This window comes from Mus caroli, unplaced genomic scaffold (assembly GCF_978045245.1).
Source record: "Mus caroli unplaced genomic scaffold, Mus_caroli_1 scaffold_18, whole genome shotgun sequence".
Lineage (NCBI taxonomy): Eukaryota > Metazoa > Chordata > Mammalia > Rodentia > Muridae > Mus > Mus caroli.
The window spans coordinates 61,423,607-61,439,855 of NW_028227273.1; the positions used below are offsets into that span (position 1 = coordinate 61,423,607).

General features: G+C 45.5%; 1 protein-coding gene across 1 annotated transcript; it reads left to right on the plus strand.

Annotated features, from left to right (window-relative positions):
- The first annotated feature begins 2,816 nt into the window (after positions 1-2,816).
- Pglyrp2 (peptidoglycan recognition protein 2) lies at positions 2,817-10,355 on the plus strand. The gene is made up of 5 exons (XM_021149664.3): positions 2,817-3,021; positions 4,786-5,793; positions 6,768-6,978; positions 7,651-7,948; positions 10,247-10,355. The coding sequence occupies exons 1-5, from the start codon at positions 2,958-2,960 to the stop codon at positions 10,256-10,258; spliced, it is 1,593 nt and encodes a 530-aa protein (XP_021005323.1). The 5' UTR covers positions 2,817-2,957; the 3' UTR covers positions 10,259-10,355.
- The last annotated feature ends 5,894 nt before the right edge of the window (positions 10,356-16,249 follow it).

Sequence of the window (16,249 nt, forward strand, 5' to 3'; positions counted from 1 at the left end):
GGAGACTGGGAAGATGGCTCAGTGGGTTGGAGCATCTGCTATGTAAGCATGAGAGCCTGAGTTAGAATCTCCTTCCACCATGATAAAAACCAGTAAACCCAGCATTTGGCAGCAGAGATAGACAGTAGATCCTGGGAACTTGCAGGAAGCCTAACCCAAACAATGATCTCCTGGTTCAGAGAGGAGCCCTGTCTCCAGGCAATATGGGGAACAGGGTAGAGGAAAATACTGATATTCTCCTCTCACCATAAATGAATGTGCCTACATGGTATATGCAGTCATGTACACACACCATACACACATGAACACTCATACATACGCATACACATGCATGCATGGACACACACACACAAACATGCACACTCTTAGACTTTAAAAAAGCAGGGTCAATGAGACGGCTCAGTTTGTAGAGGCCTCCAAGCCTGAGTGAGAACCTGAATTTGATCACTGGTAGAAGGAGAGAACTTACTTTCACAGTCCTGTGCCACACATGCACCATGCATGCACACACATAGACAGAGAAGGAGGGAGGGGGAAAGGAGGGAAGGAGGGAGGGGGAGGGAGGGAGGGAGAAAGAGACTAAAAGCTGAGGAGGAAGAGGAAGACCCCAACCTCTCCAGCATCCTGTTGGGGGGAGAGATGTGTGTGCAGCACAGGAGGGGAGGTGACTCTAACCACAGGCTTCCTCTCTCTACTTGCTAGAATGTAGATATGAAAAGGCTGGGTGCTAGGTGAGGGCTAGTGGGAGGAAGTCACTCAAAGGTACCCTGAGCCTTCGTTCCTCCATTCTTGCATCTCCATTTATGTGAGGTAAACAGCTTTCTCCAACAGAAGTTCCTCTCTCCTCAAAGGCCCAGAGTGTCCAGGCCAACCAACTGACCAAGAATTACAACTGCTGAAACTGTAAGCCAAAAGATATCTCTCTTCTTTAAAAACTGATGGATGTCTCTGGGTATGATGGTGTGTGCCTTTAATCCTAGCACTCAGGAGGCAGAAACAAGCAGATCTTTGTGTTTGAAGGCAGCTAGGTCTACATAGCAAAAGTTCTGGGGGTTATATAGCAAGACCTTGGTTTTTTGTTTGTTTGTTTGTTTGTTTTTGTTTTTTAAAGAAAAGTAAAAGAGAGAGAGAAGGAAGCAAGCAAGCAAGCAAGGAAGGAAGGAAGGAAGGAAGGGCTGGGTGAGATGAGAGAGAGAGAGAAGAAAGAAAGGCTGGAGAGATGATATAAATAAATAAATAAATAAATAAATCCAGGGAATCCAATGAGAGATGATATAAATAAATAAATAAATAAATAAATAAATAAATAAATAAATAAATCCAGGGAATCCAATGACCTCTTTGGTCTTTCATAGGCATGGCCCTCCTGCAAAATCCCACACATATGTACACAATTAAAATAAAGGGGCTGGAGAGATGATTTGGTGGGTCAAGGCATTTTGTTGTGCAAACCCTGACAACTGGAGTTCTCTCTCTAGATCTCCAAGAGGAAGGAGAAAACTGACTTCCAAAAGTTGTCCTCTTATCTTCCCTTGCATGCTGTGGTACATACACATAGCCCATGAGCACACACTACACACATATACACAATAATAATACTGGTAGGTTATTTCTTTGTAGGTGAAATGAGCCGATTCAAGCCAGATTAGAATATATTAAAGGCATGTTTACTGGGGAGGGGGGACACAAGGGCCTGAAGTGTACATTTTACATATCAAAGCAGACCTGGTCTTCAGTCTCTTACTGGTATACCCTGCCCCCAACCATGAACTTTCCAGCCCAGGGCAGAGCTGCCCTCCTCTTATAGAATCCAAACATTTTTCATTTTGTGCTCTCTCTCTCTCTCTCTCTCTCTCTCTCTCTCTCTCTCTCTCTCTCTCTCTCTCTCTCTCCCTCTCTCTCTTCTCTCTCTGTACTTTCATTTTTGGCCTTTCTCTCTTTTTCTCCCCACCCCACCCCCATGGTGACTTCCCTGGCCTTAATCCTTAGAACCAGTGAACTCACCTAAAACAGCTTCCCAATCAACCTGCCTTTATTATATTCAAATCTGGCTTGGATTGGCTCATTTCATCAGCAGAAAAATAGCCTATCAAAGACTTTCATTCATATGTGTGTGTGTGTGTGTGTGTGTGTGTGCATGTGCGTGTGCGCACACACACACAGACACAGACACACACACTTTATTTGATACAAGGTTTTCTCTGTAGACCATGTTGGCCTCAGACTCAGAGATCCACCTGTCTCTGACTCCTGAGTGCTGGAATTGAAGTCATGAGCCACCACTACCTGGTTTAAACACAGGAGTGGGTGTTTTTTGGTTTTTGGTTTGGGGGAGGTCTTTTGTTGGTGGTGGTATTTGTTTGTTTGTTTGTTTGTTGTTTTGTTTTGCTTGAAACAGGTTCTCTCTACATAGCCCTGGCTGCCCTGAAACTCATTAGAGTCTTTTAAAACATATTTTAGAATACATAAAATAAGATAAAATAAATAAAATGTAAAAAGGGGACTGTAGACCAGGCTGGACTTTAACTCACTAAAGTCTTTTAAAAAATATTTTAGAACAAATAGAATAAGATAAAATGTAATAAATAAATAAATAAATAAATAAATAAAGGGAAGCTGGGGACACAGCTCAAAGGCACAGTGCTTGCCCAGCTTGCTTAACTTCCTAGATTTAATCCCAATTCTGCAAAATAATAATTGATTATAATTTTACATTTCTGGAGTTTGAACTTCCCAGTCTACGGACTTCTTCTGGCAGGGACCTGTCTTGTTGACCCATCATGTCACTCTGGACGGGGACAGGACTTTGAGACCAGATAACCTTGACCTAGGTTCTCTACTCCCACACAACCTTACCTCCACTGGGGTGACCGCAACAAGTTAATTCTCATGCTCCTATCCTCCTAGGGCCTCTGAGGTTCTCTGCTGGGTCTGTGCCCTGGAACTGGAGACCCACCATGAAGGCCTGGGGTGCCCTCTGGATCGTGCTTGGATTGCTGCTGTGGTCAGAGCCAGGGGCAGGTGAGTCCGAGGACAGAGGCCTGAGGGGGAGGGGTACTTGCTTTGTTCAACCCTAATGGGACAAGGTTCCAGCTCTTAGCAAACTGCCACTCTGGCACCTTACATGATCCAAGTCCCATAGAATCAAGGAAGGGATGCCAGAAAGACCTGGAGACCTGGAGGCAAAAGTTAAGGATAATTTCCTGGAGAAGAGATACACAGAACCAGGATGGGAGGAAGGAGAGCTGGGATTGGTTGAGAAGCAGAAGAGAAAGGATATTTTACACAGAAAAGAGCCAAGTTACAGAATTGTAACTTGCATTGCCCACAGAAGAGCACCAGTTCCAGACACTAGGATTAAAATGACCTTGAGGCTCTAGGTGTACAAACACTTGTTTCCAGAACATAGGAGCTGAAGCAGGAGGCTCATGAGTGGGAGGTCAGCCTGGACTATATAATGAGTTAGAGGCCAGCCTCCAATATAGAAGCAGCCCCTGCAACAAACAAAACAACCTACCTTCTCAGATGCACATCACACCTCCTCCACTTCCTAGCTGGGTAACCTGAAGCAACTAACATGACAGTTCCATTTCAGATGCTTCACTTGTAACAGGAAGCTAATGAGATATACCTTATAATGCTTTGTGAGGATTAAATAGGTTAAATATGTCACTGGCACATGATAAGTGCTTCAATAAACATTGGCAATTATCCAACAACCCATAACTCTACTGTGGACCTGATAACCAAACATTTCTAGCTTCCACTTGCTTGTTTGCGTCTCTCTCTCTCTCTCTCTCTCTCTCTCTCTCTCTCTCTCTCTTTCTTTCTTTCCTTCTTTCATTCTTCAAGACAAGGTCTTACTACAGCTCTGGCTATCCCAGAACTTGATCTATAGATCAGGCTGGACTCAAACTCAGAGATCAGCTTCCTCTGCTGGGATTAAAGGCATGTGCCAGTATTCCTGGCTTGCATTCCTTTTCTTAAAGAGGGAAAAACCCATCCTCCTCCCCGCCCTTTGGTTACTCGTTTGTCTGTTCACCTGTCTGTGTGTCTGTCTGTTTGTCTGTCTGAGACAAGATCCCACTCTGTAGCCCGGATGGCAGGGAACTATGTAGTTCAGGTTAGTCTTGAATTTGTAGTGATCCTCCTGCCTCAGCACTTTTAAATGAGGTGATTACAGGCATGACCACAGCAACTCTTATCAAGGAAAGCATTTCATTGGGGCTGGTTTATAGGTTCAGAGGTCTAGTCCATTTTTAGCATGGTGGAAAGCATGTTACACAGACATGGTAGTGGAGGAGCTGAGAGTTCTACAACTTGATCCACAGGCAGCAAGAACAAGAGAGAGAGAGCCACTGTGCCTGGCTTGGGGTTCTGAAACCCTAAAGCCCACTCCCAGTGACACACTTCTTCACCCACTCCAACAAGGATACACCTCCTATACCCTCCCAATAGCACCACTCCCTAATGACCAATGGGCCCAACTTATGAGCCTATGGGGGATATTTTTATTTAAACCACCACAAACGCTAACCTGGCCAGGCCTCTATCCTGTTTATAGTCTTTCCATGGCTCCCTAGTTAGTGCTCAGACAGTTCTACCTCCTTAACCAACAGGCAACAGTCTGGGTGCCTCCATTTCTTCCTCTACACAATGGTAGTGCTGGTCACAATGGTGTCCGATGAAGAGGTAGGAACACTTGGAGAATGTGACCTGAACAGAGGAACATTCCAGAACAAATGAAGCTGGGTGGCTGGGCTGACTCATTCTTTCTTCCTGCAGCCTCCTCCTTGCCTCTGCTCATGGACTCCATCATCCAGGCCCTTGCTGAACTTGAGCAAAAGGTACCAGTGACTGAGGCCAGCATCACTGCCTCTGCATGGATTCTGTCAGCCAAGAACTCCAGCACCCACAATTCCCTTCACCAGCGCTTGCTGCTGAGAGCACCAAGCCACAACACTACAGAGCCAGATCCTCACTCTCTCAGCCCGGAGCTTCAAGCACTGATTTCTGAGGTGGCTCAACATGATGTACAGAATGGGCGGGAATATGGAGTGGTGCTGGCACCTGATGGCTCCACTGTAGCTGTGAAGCCTCTGCTGTTTGGGCTAGAGGCCGGTCTACAGGCACACAGCCTTGCTAACTTGCCTTCAGATTGTCTGGCTACCCCCTGTGATGCTGGAGACACCTTGGCCAATATTGGAGTCACCTGGCCAGTACTCAAGGATGCTTTTCCAAATGCCTCTTCTCCAGATGTTGGAGCCACTTTACCAAATGACAAAGCCAAGACTCCCACCACTGTGGACAGACTCCTGGCAATCACCTTGGCTGGTGACTTAGGTCTGACCTTCCTCCACAGGACCCAGACTTGGAGTCCTCCAGGCCTGGGAACTGAGGGCTGCTGGGACCAGCTTACTGCCCCCAGGGTCTTCACACTGTTGGACCCCCAGGCATCCAGGCTCACCATGGCTTTCCTCAATGGTGCCTTAGATGGAGCTCTCCTTGGGAACCACTTGAGCCAAATCCCTAGGCCCCACCCACCCCTCAGCCACCTGCTAAGAGAGTACTATGGAGCTGGGGTGAATGGAGACCCGGTGTTCCGAAGTAACTTCCGAAGGCAGAACGGTGCTGCTTTGACTTCAGCCCCTACCCTGGCCCAGCAGGTATGGGAGGCCCTTGTCCTGTTACAGAAACTGGAGCCAGAACATCTACAGTTGCAGAACATTAGCCAAGAGCAGCTGGCTCAGGTAGCCACCTTGGCTACCAAGGAGTTCACTGAGGCTTTCCTGGGTAAGGAGTTCCCCCTGGATCCTCTTAAGTAGACACTTATGGCCCACTGTGATCCCCTGGATCAGCAGGATCCAGGGCTCAGGAAATCCAGGGGGACAGCAGAATCTATAAAGACAACTTCATGGGCAAAGAAATGCTAGAGTTGGTCCTTGAAGAGTAAATAAAAATCATATAAATTCTTATGTTAAAAATGTTAAAAAAAAATGGGGGGGGTTGGGGTAGAGCGCATGCATAAGAAAGACCCTGCATTCGATTCCTACCACCACAGTAAACTGTACATAGTGGTGCATGCTGGTAAGCCTAGCTCTTGAGAGGTAGAGACCTGAGAATCAGAAGTTCAAGGTCATTCTTGAATATATATCAAGGGCAGCCTGGGCTTCATGAGCCTTGAACTCCACACCTATCCAAGACAAGAGGCAGCTCACAACTGGAAGGCAACACATGAGGGCTGATTTATTTTTAACCTGTTTATTGAGACAAGGTTACATATATAGCCCAGGCTGGTCTTGAACTTGAAAGCCCCCTTCCTTAATCTCTCAAATGCTGAGATTAACAGGGATACACTACCATATTCACACTTTTAGGTTTTCTCCTAGAAGTGGGACATATAGTGGATCCTATATATATATATATATATATATATATATATATATATATATCTTCCTTTCTTCCTTCCCTCTCTCCCACCCTCCCTCTCTGCCTCCCTCCCTCCTTTCTTTCTTTCTTTCTTTCTTTCTTCCTTCCTTTCTTTCTTTCTTTCTTTCTTTCTTTCTTTCTTTCTTTCTTTCTTTCTTTCTTTCTTTCCTCTCTTTCTTGTGTATGCTTTCTGAGCCATCTCCCTGGTCTAAAACTAGATGTTTTTCAAACCCTGGAGGCTGGAGGAATGCACACAGGTTCATTTTAATAGTGATTCTGTCTTCCAGAAGGAAATGCTTGATAATCAAAGTCTAATTAATGCTCCCTTGCTCTTGAAGGATGCCCAGCCATTCACCCCCGCTGCCGTTGGGGAGCTGCTCCCTACCGAGGCCACCCAACGCCACTCCGGCTGCCACTTGGATTCTTATATGTGCATCACACATACGTGCCAGCGCCACCCTGCACCACCTTCCAGAGCTGCGCCGCCAATATGCGCTCCATGCAGCGTTTCCACCAGGATGTGCGCAGCTGGGATGACATCGGCTACAGGTGGACCTAGCCTAGACCACTGTGGAAGGGACTGGAAGGCAGGGGGTAGAATGAGTGGGCTGAAATGAACAAGTTGTAGAAGAATTTTGTAGTGGGCATGGTCAAAAAACATACTGTGGTCAAAATAAGGGGCGAGGTCCAAAACTGGTGGGGCTATGAGTCCCGCAAGGGAGAGTGACAGAAGAGTGAAGAGGGATGTGACTGGTTCTTAGGGGTAGATTCAAAAAGGAGAAAGCTTGTTTTCTTTTGTTTTGTTGAGAGACAGGGTTTTCTCTGTGTAGCCCAAGTTGTCCTGGAACCTTGGCCTCGAACTTCCTAGTTCTGGGATTAAAGGCTTAGGCCACCACAGCCCGCTGCTGCTGCTGCTGCTGCTGCTGCTCCTCCTCCTCCTCCTCCTCCTCCTCCTCCTAATGAAACACGGTCTCAGCGGGCCTGCAGCTCACTATGTGGAAACCGCTAGTCTCGAACTCATAGAGTTCTGCCTGATTCTTTCTCTGAATGCTATGATTAGGGTATTCTGCACCATTTTGCAAGAAAGAAAGGTTTCTGGGTTTGCACTTGGTGTTCAAATGATACTAAATTGAATGAAACAGAAGCAGTGTGTTGCACTTGGTGTTGTAAGGCACAGAAACAAAGTCCCGCTGATCCTAAAATATCCCATCCCCTCCACAGTTTCGTGGTAGGCTCCGACGGCTATGTGTACCAGGGCCGTGGCTGGCACTGGGTAGGTGCGCACACACGCGGCTACAACTCCCGCGGCTTCGGTGTGGCCTTTGTGGGCAACTACACTGGGTCACTGCCCAACGAAGCTGCGCTGAACACAGTGCGCGACGCGCTCCCGAGCTGCGCAATTCGCGCAGGTCTCTTGCGGCCAGACTACAAGCTGCTTGGCCACCGCCAGCTAGTGGTCACCCACTGCCCCGGGAACGCGCTCTTCAACTTGCTGCGCACCTGGCCTCACTTCACAGAGGTGAGTCTGCTTGTCCCTGTGCCTGAGCTTTAGCCTGTCACCCATGCATCTTCGAAACATGGCTCAGGCACAACCTTGAGTCTCTCTCTATGGCATCATTTGTCCTGTCTATTCTGCGACACAACTTCAGCCCTGGCCCTGCCCCAGTCATCTCACCTTTTGCCTAACTCCTAACACCTCTGATGCCACCTCTCTGACCTCAGTCCGGCCTTCTTTACATAGCTTTGCTAGATTACAGACTTCTGCTGTCCAGCTCTCTACCCCAAACCACTGTTGCGGTTCAGCCACAGCTACAGCCTGGGCTGTTTGGGAACTGAAGTTTCTCTCTTCGGGGCCTCATCATGATTGTGGCCTGATACTACTCAGCTTTGAAGATTGCTCATCTGAAGAGCAATTTGTCTTATAACATTTTTTATCAATTTCTGACAATACCTAAGATAAAACCCTTCTGCCTACACTACCTCAGGATACCAGCCTAGAACTCACTCTAGACTCCTAATGTGAAGGCTTCTGCTCATAGAAGCCTAACCTACCTGCTCCAAATTATACTGGTGGCAAAACCTCAGTCCAGTCCCTACTCCTGTGTTGCTCTTCTCTGCTCATCCCAACCCTGCAGGTTCTTGATAGCCTCTGACTCCCTGACTCCTGAGGCTCCTTTACATTAGAGCAATCTAGACCTAGCCAGCACAACCAAAATAAAAGTATCACCCAGCCTCTGATTTCTACCACTACCTAACCGCACAGTCACATTACCAGAGTCTGTTTTGTTTGTGAAACACAGTCTAACCCAAGCTAGCCTTGAACTCACTGTGATGGTCAGGCTTGCCTCCACTCCCTCCACCCTCCTGTTTCTGCCTCAAGTGCAGAGATTGCAGGCTTTTGAAATATATTACATCCAACTGCTACTTCCTTCTTTTTCCTTTTTAGTGTGTGCGGGGGCCGTGCATTTGCATGTGTGTGTTTATGTCTGTGGTGGTAAAGACAACTTCCGGTTTTACCCTCAGGAAAGGCATCTATCTACCTCCTTTGAGACAGGATTTCCCATCAGACTGAAGCTCACCAAAATGGCTAGGTTTGCTGGCTAGTAGGCTAAGTCTTCTTGTCTTCAGATCTCCAGTGCTGGGATTGAAAGATGCCACTTCACCCAGCATCTTTATGTGGGTTCTGGGGATCAGACTCAGGTCTTCATGCTTGCAAGGCCATTTCTCCAGCCGCTATTTTGATTTTGTTTGTTTGTTTGTTTGTTTGTTTGTTTGGGGTTTTTTGGTTTTTCAAGACAGGGTTTCTCTGTGTAGCCCTGGCTGTCCTGGAACTCACTTTGTAGACCAGGCTGGCCTCGAACTCAGAAATCCGATGCCTGCCTCTGCCTCCCGAGTGCTGGGATTAAAGGCATGTGCCACCACACCCGGCCTGCTGTTTTGACTTTGAGGCAAGGTGGGGAATGGTCTTTCATTTTGGATCCTCTAGCCTCACCTCTATATTACCACTCCTGTTTTCATTAAGCTATTTATCTGCCTGCCCTTCCCTGCAGACATGTTTGAGTTTGTTTTTTCTTTTTCTTAGATATTTTCTTTATTTACATTTCAAATGTTATCCCCTTTCCTAGTTTCCCCTCCGAAAATCCCCTATCCCCTCCCCCTGCTCCCCAACCCACCCACTCCCATTCCTGGTCCTGGCATAGAGCCTTCACAGGACCAAGGGCCTCTCCTCCCGTTGATGACCAACTAGGCCATCCTCTGCTACAAATATAGCTAGAGCCAAAAGTTCTACCATGTGTTTTCTTTGATTGGTGGTATAGTTCCAAGGAGCTCTGAGGGTACGGGTTAGTTCATATTGATGTTCCTTCTATGGGGCTTCAGTCCCCTTCAGCTCCCTGGGTATTTCTCTGGCTCCTTCATTGGGAACCTTGTGCTCCATCCAATGGATGACTGTGAGCATCCACTTCTGTATTTGCCAGGTTGATTTGTCTTAATAGGGACTTGTACTTGTGGTATAACCTGGGTTAGTTTTGTTTTGTTTCTTGTTTTTTTTGTTTCTTGAGACAGTATTTTCACTATGTAACCTGGAACTCACACAGATGTATCTGCCTGCCTCCTGGGCCCAAGATTAGCCTTAAACTCTCCAAATCATTTGGCCTTAGACTCCCAAGTGCTGGGATTGTAGACATTTCCCCATCAGCTTGGTGTCCACTCCTTCACTTTGGGCTCCTGTCCTGTCCTATATCCAAGATTCCATAGCAAGGAGGGCAGACCCAACCACACATTACGTCTAAGTTTCATATTCTCTTATTTCTTCTAGGTTGAAAACTAAGAACTCCTTTGAGAGACCCTTGAAGATCCAGGAGGCCTTATCCCTATGATCCTTTGAGCAACCACAGACCTCTAATAAAGGGACCACTGAAAGGAAATCTCTATGAGTATCACCTTCCTCAGAGACCAAAATGCAAGCAATGTGTGTGTGGCTCAGTGGGAGAGCACCTAGTTGACAAGCAAGAGGCTTTTAGTTTTGTTTTATTTTGTGGGGGTTTTTTGTTTTGTTTTGTTTTTTATTTTCATACAGTGTTTCTCTGTGTAGCCTTGGCTGTCCTGGAACTTGCTCTGCAGACCAGGCTGGCCTTGAATTCACAAAGATCTGCTTGCCTCTGCCTCCTTAGTGCTGGGATTAAAGGCATTGCCACCACTGCCCATCCAAGGCTCTGGATCTCCATTCTAGCACTACAACAGAGTCAGGCTGGCTATGGGAACTCATACTTGTAATCATAGCAATTGGAAGGTAGAGGAAGGAGGTTTTCTTGGAAGCTGTGGGTATTAGGGACTGATCCCTCCTGACAATGAGTACTAGAGAGTTGGGATGACAAAAATTGAGGCAGTTTATTTTACGACCTTGTAAGGTGAAATGCCAACAAAACTGGCAATGGCGCCCCATTGGGAGAAAACTGTCCCTTTTTATTTTTTATTAATGGTCCTAATCAAAATTCCTTTCCCCGCTTTGCTGCATGTTGCCTGAGTTCCATTATCCATTCATCTCCCCCTTTTTTCAATGTATGCTCTTGGTCATGATGCAGCCAGCTGCCTGTACCCTCTCATCCTGTAAAGATAACCTTGGTTTGGAAAGAAGGTTAACTAAAAGGCCAGACAAGAAGAAGGCACAAGCTGTTAGGGCAAAGAAGCCAATGCCTTCCTTCTGCTTACCTGAAACCTATGCCCATCTAAGGGACTTTTGTACTGAAAATGGACCCTTGCGTTTTGTTTGCCACCAAGGCTAGAGGTTAACCTGTGCTACGGAATCAAGAAAACAAAAACAAATAAATTAATTTCCGTACAAAATGGTGATTTGGAGGCAACCCTAGAACTTCCCTATTGGGGAGTAAGAAGGCAAAGCCTGGGGGGAAAGCAGCCAGGGCAGCAGTCAAGCCAGTTTCCACTGCAGGCAAGCAGAGCTCAGCTACTGGAAGACAGCATCAAACTGTAATCGAACAGTAATTCCCTCCCCTGGGATCCCTGGGTCACTGGTAGAGGGCCGCTCTCGGGAAGTGTTAGCTCAGTGGCACATTGGGACTGCTGGTCACATCATGAGCAGATTGGACCCATTTCCTTAAAAAAAAAATTACATTAAAAAACATAACCTGAAGCTGTGGCTCAGTGACAGCACTTGTCCAGTATACCGGGAGCCCTGGGTTTCTCCTCCAGCACTAGAAAAAGAAAGGAAAAGAGAAAGTGAAAAGGGGAAATGTGGGGAGTGGCCCAGTATGCAGCAAACTAATGAAGACCTCTGGAGGTGCTTCAGGAGATAAGAATAAGAATCTGAGTTCAAATCCCCACTACTCATGTAAAAAGCTGGGCGCTGCCGAATGCTTCTGCAACCCTGGCGCTACGAAGGGTGGGCACAGGAGGATTGCTGAGGTTTGGCGGCTGCCGGCCAAACTCTAAATCTGATGAGATATACTGTCTCCAGAGACTAAAGCAGAGGGTGACAGCGCATCACATTTGATAACAGCCTCTTCTGACCTGTGTGGATGATCCCCACCCCAACCCCTAACCCCAGTCAACGTGGCAGAACACGGAGTAGCTCTTGTGCACAGTGAGAGGTTTGAATGAGGTGGGCCTATCTAAAGTATAAACATATCAGATCAGAAACCTCTGACTCTACAGGGACAGTCGGTGGCTTTACTAACCACACCATCCCTCCATTAGACTGGAGATAGGTGAATGTTTGCCTTGCATATTTGAGGCCTGGGGGGTCTACTTTCAGTACCACAAATGAAAAGCCTCCCATTTTGATTAGTCATTTTCCATCATAGGAATATTCTCTAACATCATATTGTACCCAGTAAATATATACAACCATAATTTATCATTTTAGTAAAATATGGCTGAGGTGGCCCACACCTTTAATTTCAATTTTTGGAAGTCAAAGGTAGGCATTTCTCTGTGAATTTGAGAACAACCTGCTCTACCAAGCAAGCTCCAGTCCTGCTATAGCTACATAATGAAACCCTATCCCAAATTTTAATCAATTTATTAACTTACATGCACATGCCTTTAATCCCAGAACTTGGGAAGCAAAGGCAGGTGGAGTTGAGGCCAACCTAGTTTGCACAGCAGGGCTAACACAGAGAAACCCTGTCTTGCAAAAACCTAACTAATTCTGATCAATTAGTTAATTAATTAATTAAAATAAAGCTGAAAGTGTAGCCCAGTAATAGAGTGCTTGCCTAGCATATACAAAGGCGTGAGCTCCATCTCTCACACTGCATAGATGAAGCATGATGATACATAACTTTCATTTCAGGGCTCAGGGGTAGAAAGCAAAAGAATCAGGAGTTCATGTCATCCTCTTGTAGCCCAAGCTAGCCTTGAACACACTACGTAGCTAAAGATGGCCTGCAAGAGGATGGCTTGGTCGGTCATCAATGGGAGGAGAGGCCCTTGATCCTGTGAAGGTTCTATGCCCCAGTATAGGGGACTGCCAGGGCCAGGAAGCAGGAGTGGGTGGGTTGGAGAACAGAGGGAGGGGGAAGGGAATAGAGGATTTTCAGAGGAGAAACTAGGAAAGGAGATAACATTTGAAATGTAAATAAAGAAAATATCTAATAAAAAAAATGACCTGCAATATATATAGCAAGCTCAAAAACAGGCTGGAATACAGAAGACCTTATCTCACGTGTGTATGTGTGTATATACATATATGTGTGTGTATTATATATTATGTATATTAATCTAGAGCTATGGCTCAATTGTTAAGAATACTTACTGCTTGAGGTTGGAGAGATGGCTTAGAGATTAAGAGCACTGACTGCTCTTCCAGAGGTCCTGAGTTCAATTCCCAGCAACCACATGGTGGCTCACAACCATCTGTAATGAGATCTGACTCCCTCTTCTGGAGTATCTGAAGACAGCTACAGTGTACTCACATACATAAAATAAAGAAATATTAAAATAAAAGAATACTTACTGCTCTTTCAGAGAATCTGGGTTCAATTCCCAGTAACCCCATAGTGTTTCAGATTTGTCTTTATCTGTATCTCTGGTCTCAGGGAATTCAATGCCTTCTTTTGACCTCCATGGGCAACAAACACACACATGGTACACATACATACATACATACATACATACATAGAAAAAAACAACAAACAAAAAACCTGTTACACATAAGAATGAAACAATCCTTTTTAAAAGTTAAAGAAAATGAAGGAAAATAATGATTTAGGCCCAGAAGTATGGCTCGATGGTAGAGCACTCTCATGGTGTGTGTATAGCATGGTGTTTCATTTCCAGCAAAGGAGAAGGAAAGAACAGAGGTCTGGGAATAGAGCCAGTATGTAAGGATATGGCAAATAAAATAAGTAGAAATCTACCCGGGAAGGGTGTTGTTTTATTGAACAGGACTCATGTAGCCCAAGCTGGCCTTGAACACACTATATAGCTAAAGATAACCTCCAATTTCTGATCGTCTCGCTTCTAACTACCAACTGAGATTACAGGCCTGTGCTACCACATCCAAGTGTATGTGGCACTAGGAATCAAACCAGGGCCTTGTGCATGAGAGACAAGTGCTCTGCCAAGACGCGTATTTCTAGCCCTCAAAATAAAATTTCAAAGGAAAAAATTAAGATTTATTCATAATAGGATTATAAGGTGTAAGAAATATAAATGCATTGTCCCTTTTTTTGTGTGTGTGTGGTGGTGGCGGAGTTTGAGACAGAGTTCCTCTGTGTGGCCCTGGCTGTCCTGGAACTCTCTTTGTAGGCCAAGCTGGCCTCCCCCTGCCTCTGCCTCCAGAGTGCTGGGATGAAAAGCATGCATCACACACCCAGCTTGTAATGCCCCTTTCTCAAAGCAAAAGTTTCAGGACAATCACAGTAAGGAGAGCCTTAAACTTTGAGCCTGGGCCTTTAGTGATTTCCAGTACCGTATACCCAGAAAGTCAGCCTTATCCTATCCACTCCATGGCTCCAACTCCCACATACATAGTCCACTATATATCCCAGGCTGGCTTCAAACTTATGGCACCAATTTTCTTGTGCCAGTCTTCCAAGTCCTAGAATTACATGTGTGCGCTGCCCCACAAATTATTGTTATCCTTTCCTTTGTACAAAGTATTCCTTCTACCTGGTACAATCGTCTGTTTTCTTCTCGTGTTTCAGTTTTTAAAAGTTATCTCCCTAAAGAAGTCTTCCTTGATTTTTCCAGCCTGGGAAGAGTGGCATTTCTGCTCAACTGGTCATCCTTCATCTGTGTCTATCCTGTCCCAATCTCCCATACAAATTCATAATGTCACACTGAATTCAGGACATGTCCCCTCCCCAGATGGAAACAGGAGGACAGAAATCATGTTTATTTAATCTCTTCCCCCATCTCATGGAGTGAGCACTCAGGAAACATTTGTCAAACATGAGCTTTTTAAAATGTTTTAATTATGTCTATCTGTGGATGGTTATATCCCCTTGCAGTGTGGAGTGTAAAGACACTCAGAGGCCAGAACAGGGTTTCAGGTCCTGCAGAGCTGGACATGCAGAGCTGGACATGCAAATGGTTGTGAGCCACCCATGCCATAACGTTTCTTGTTTAACCTCAGAGTCACCTCTCTAGCCCTTGAATGGGAGCTTTTGAAGCCTGATACCATCATTCTTTACAAATAAGGAAACACAGGGAGAGGAAATGACTTGTCTGAGGTCACAGTGAGAAGGGAGACACCAGCAGTCCAGCCTGGGAGAGAACAGTGCTGATTCACTCCTGCCGGGGTGTTGGCCACCCACTCCTTTTTTGTTAAGTCTGTATTGCATTTTATTTATTTTGTATGTTGCACATATATACATGTGCATGAGAGTAGACAACTTGTGAAAGTCTGTTATTCCCTTCTTGTATTCACTGATCCATCTTAATGAACCCACCTCTTTCTCAAATAAACATTTATCCAAACATAAAAGATACTGACTGAACTGCACCCAAAAACTCACGTCAAAGAGATTTCACAACAGAATACACCCAGCATTGAAACTCAAAAACAAAGCATGTCAAATTTATGTTGTATGAATTTGACTTGCACTTAAAAATAAATCTGGAATGTGAGCTGGAGAAATGGCTCAGTGGTTAAGAGAACAGACTCCTAAACTTGAGTCGAATTCCCAGCACTTATATCGGACAGCTCATAAACACCTGTGGCTGTAGCTCTAGGAGAACCTAATGCCTCTGACCTCTGTGGATACCCTCTCACACATGAATACACTACTCTCTCTCTCTCACACACACACACACACACACACACACACACACACACGCAGTGGGGGTGCATTTTAAATATTGGTCAAGATTATTGATGCCAGGATTCGGGAGACTGAAGCAGGAAAATCAAAGGTTCAAGTCCAGCCTGGACTAAGTAGGAGATCTTGTGTGGAAAAAAAAAAATATATATATATACAGGCTGAAAATGTAGATCAGTTGATAAAGCCTTCATCTAACACAAACAAAACCCTGGGCTCAGGGGGAAGAATACACCAAACAAAGCCAGGAACAAACAAACAAACAACAAACAAACAGGCTGGGTATGTGGTGCACACCTATAATCCCAGCACTTGGGAGACAGTGGCAGGAGGAATAGAAACTTAAGACCAGCCTTGTCTATGTACCAAGTTCAAGGCCATCCTTGGACACAATAGACCCCCATCTCAAACAAAGCAAAACAAAACCAATGAAGCCATCTTCCCAAAGTCTCTTTTATGTCCTCACTCAGCCACTAGCCCTTCTGAATGAAACTGATTCCCTGGCTTTTTAAAAAGATTCATTTGTATTGTTTTTAACT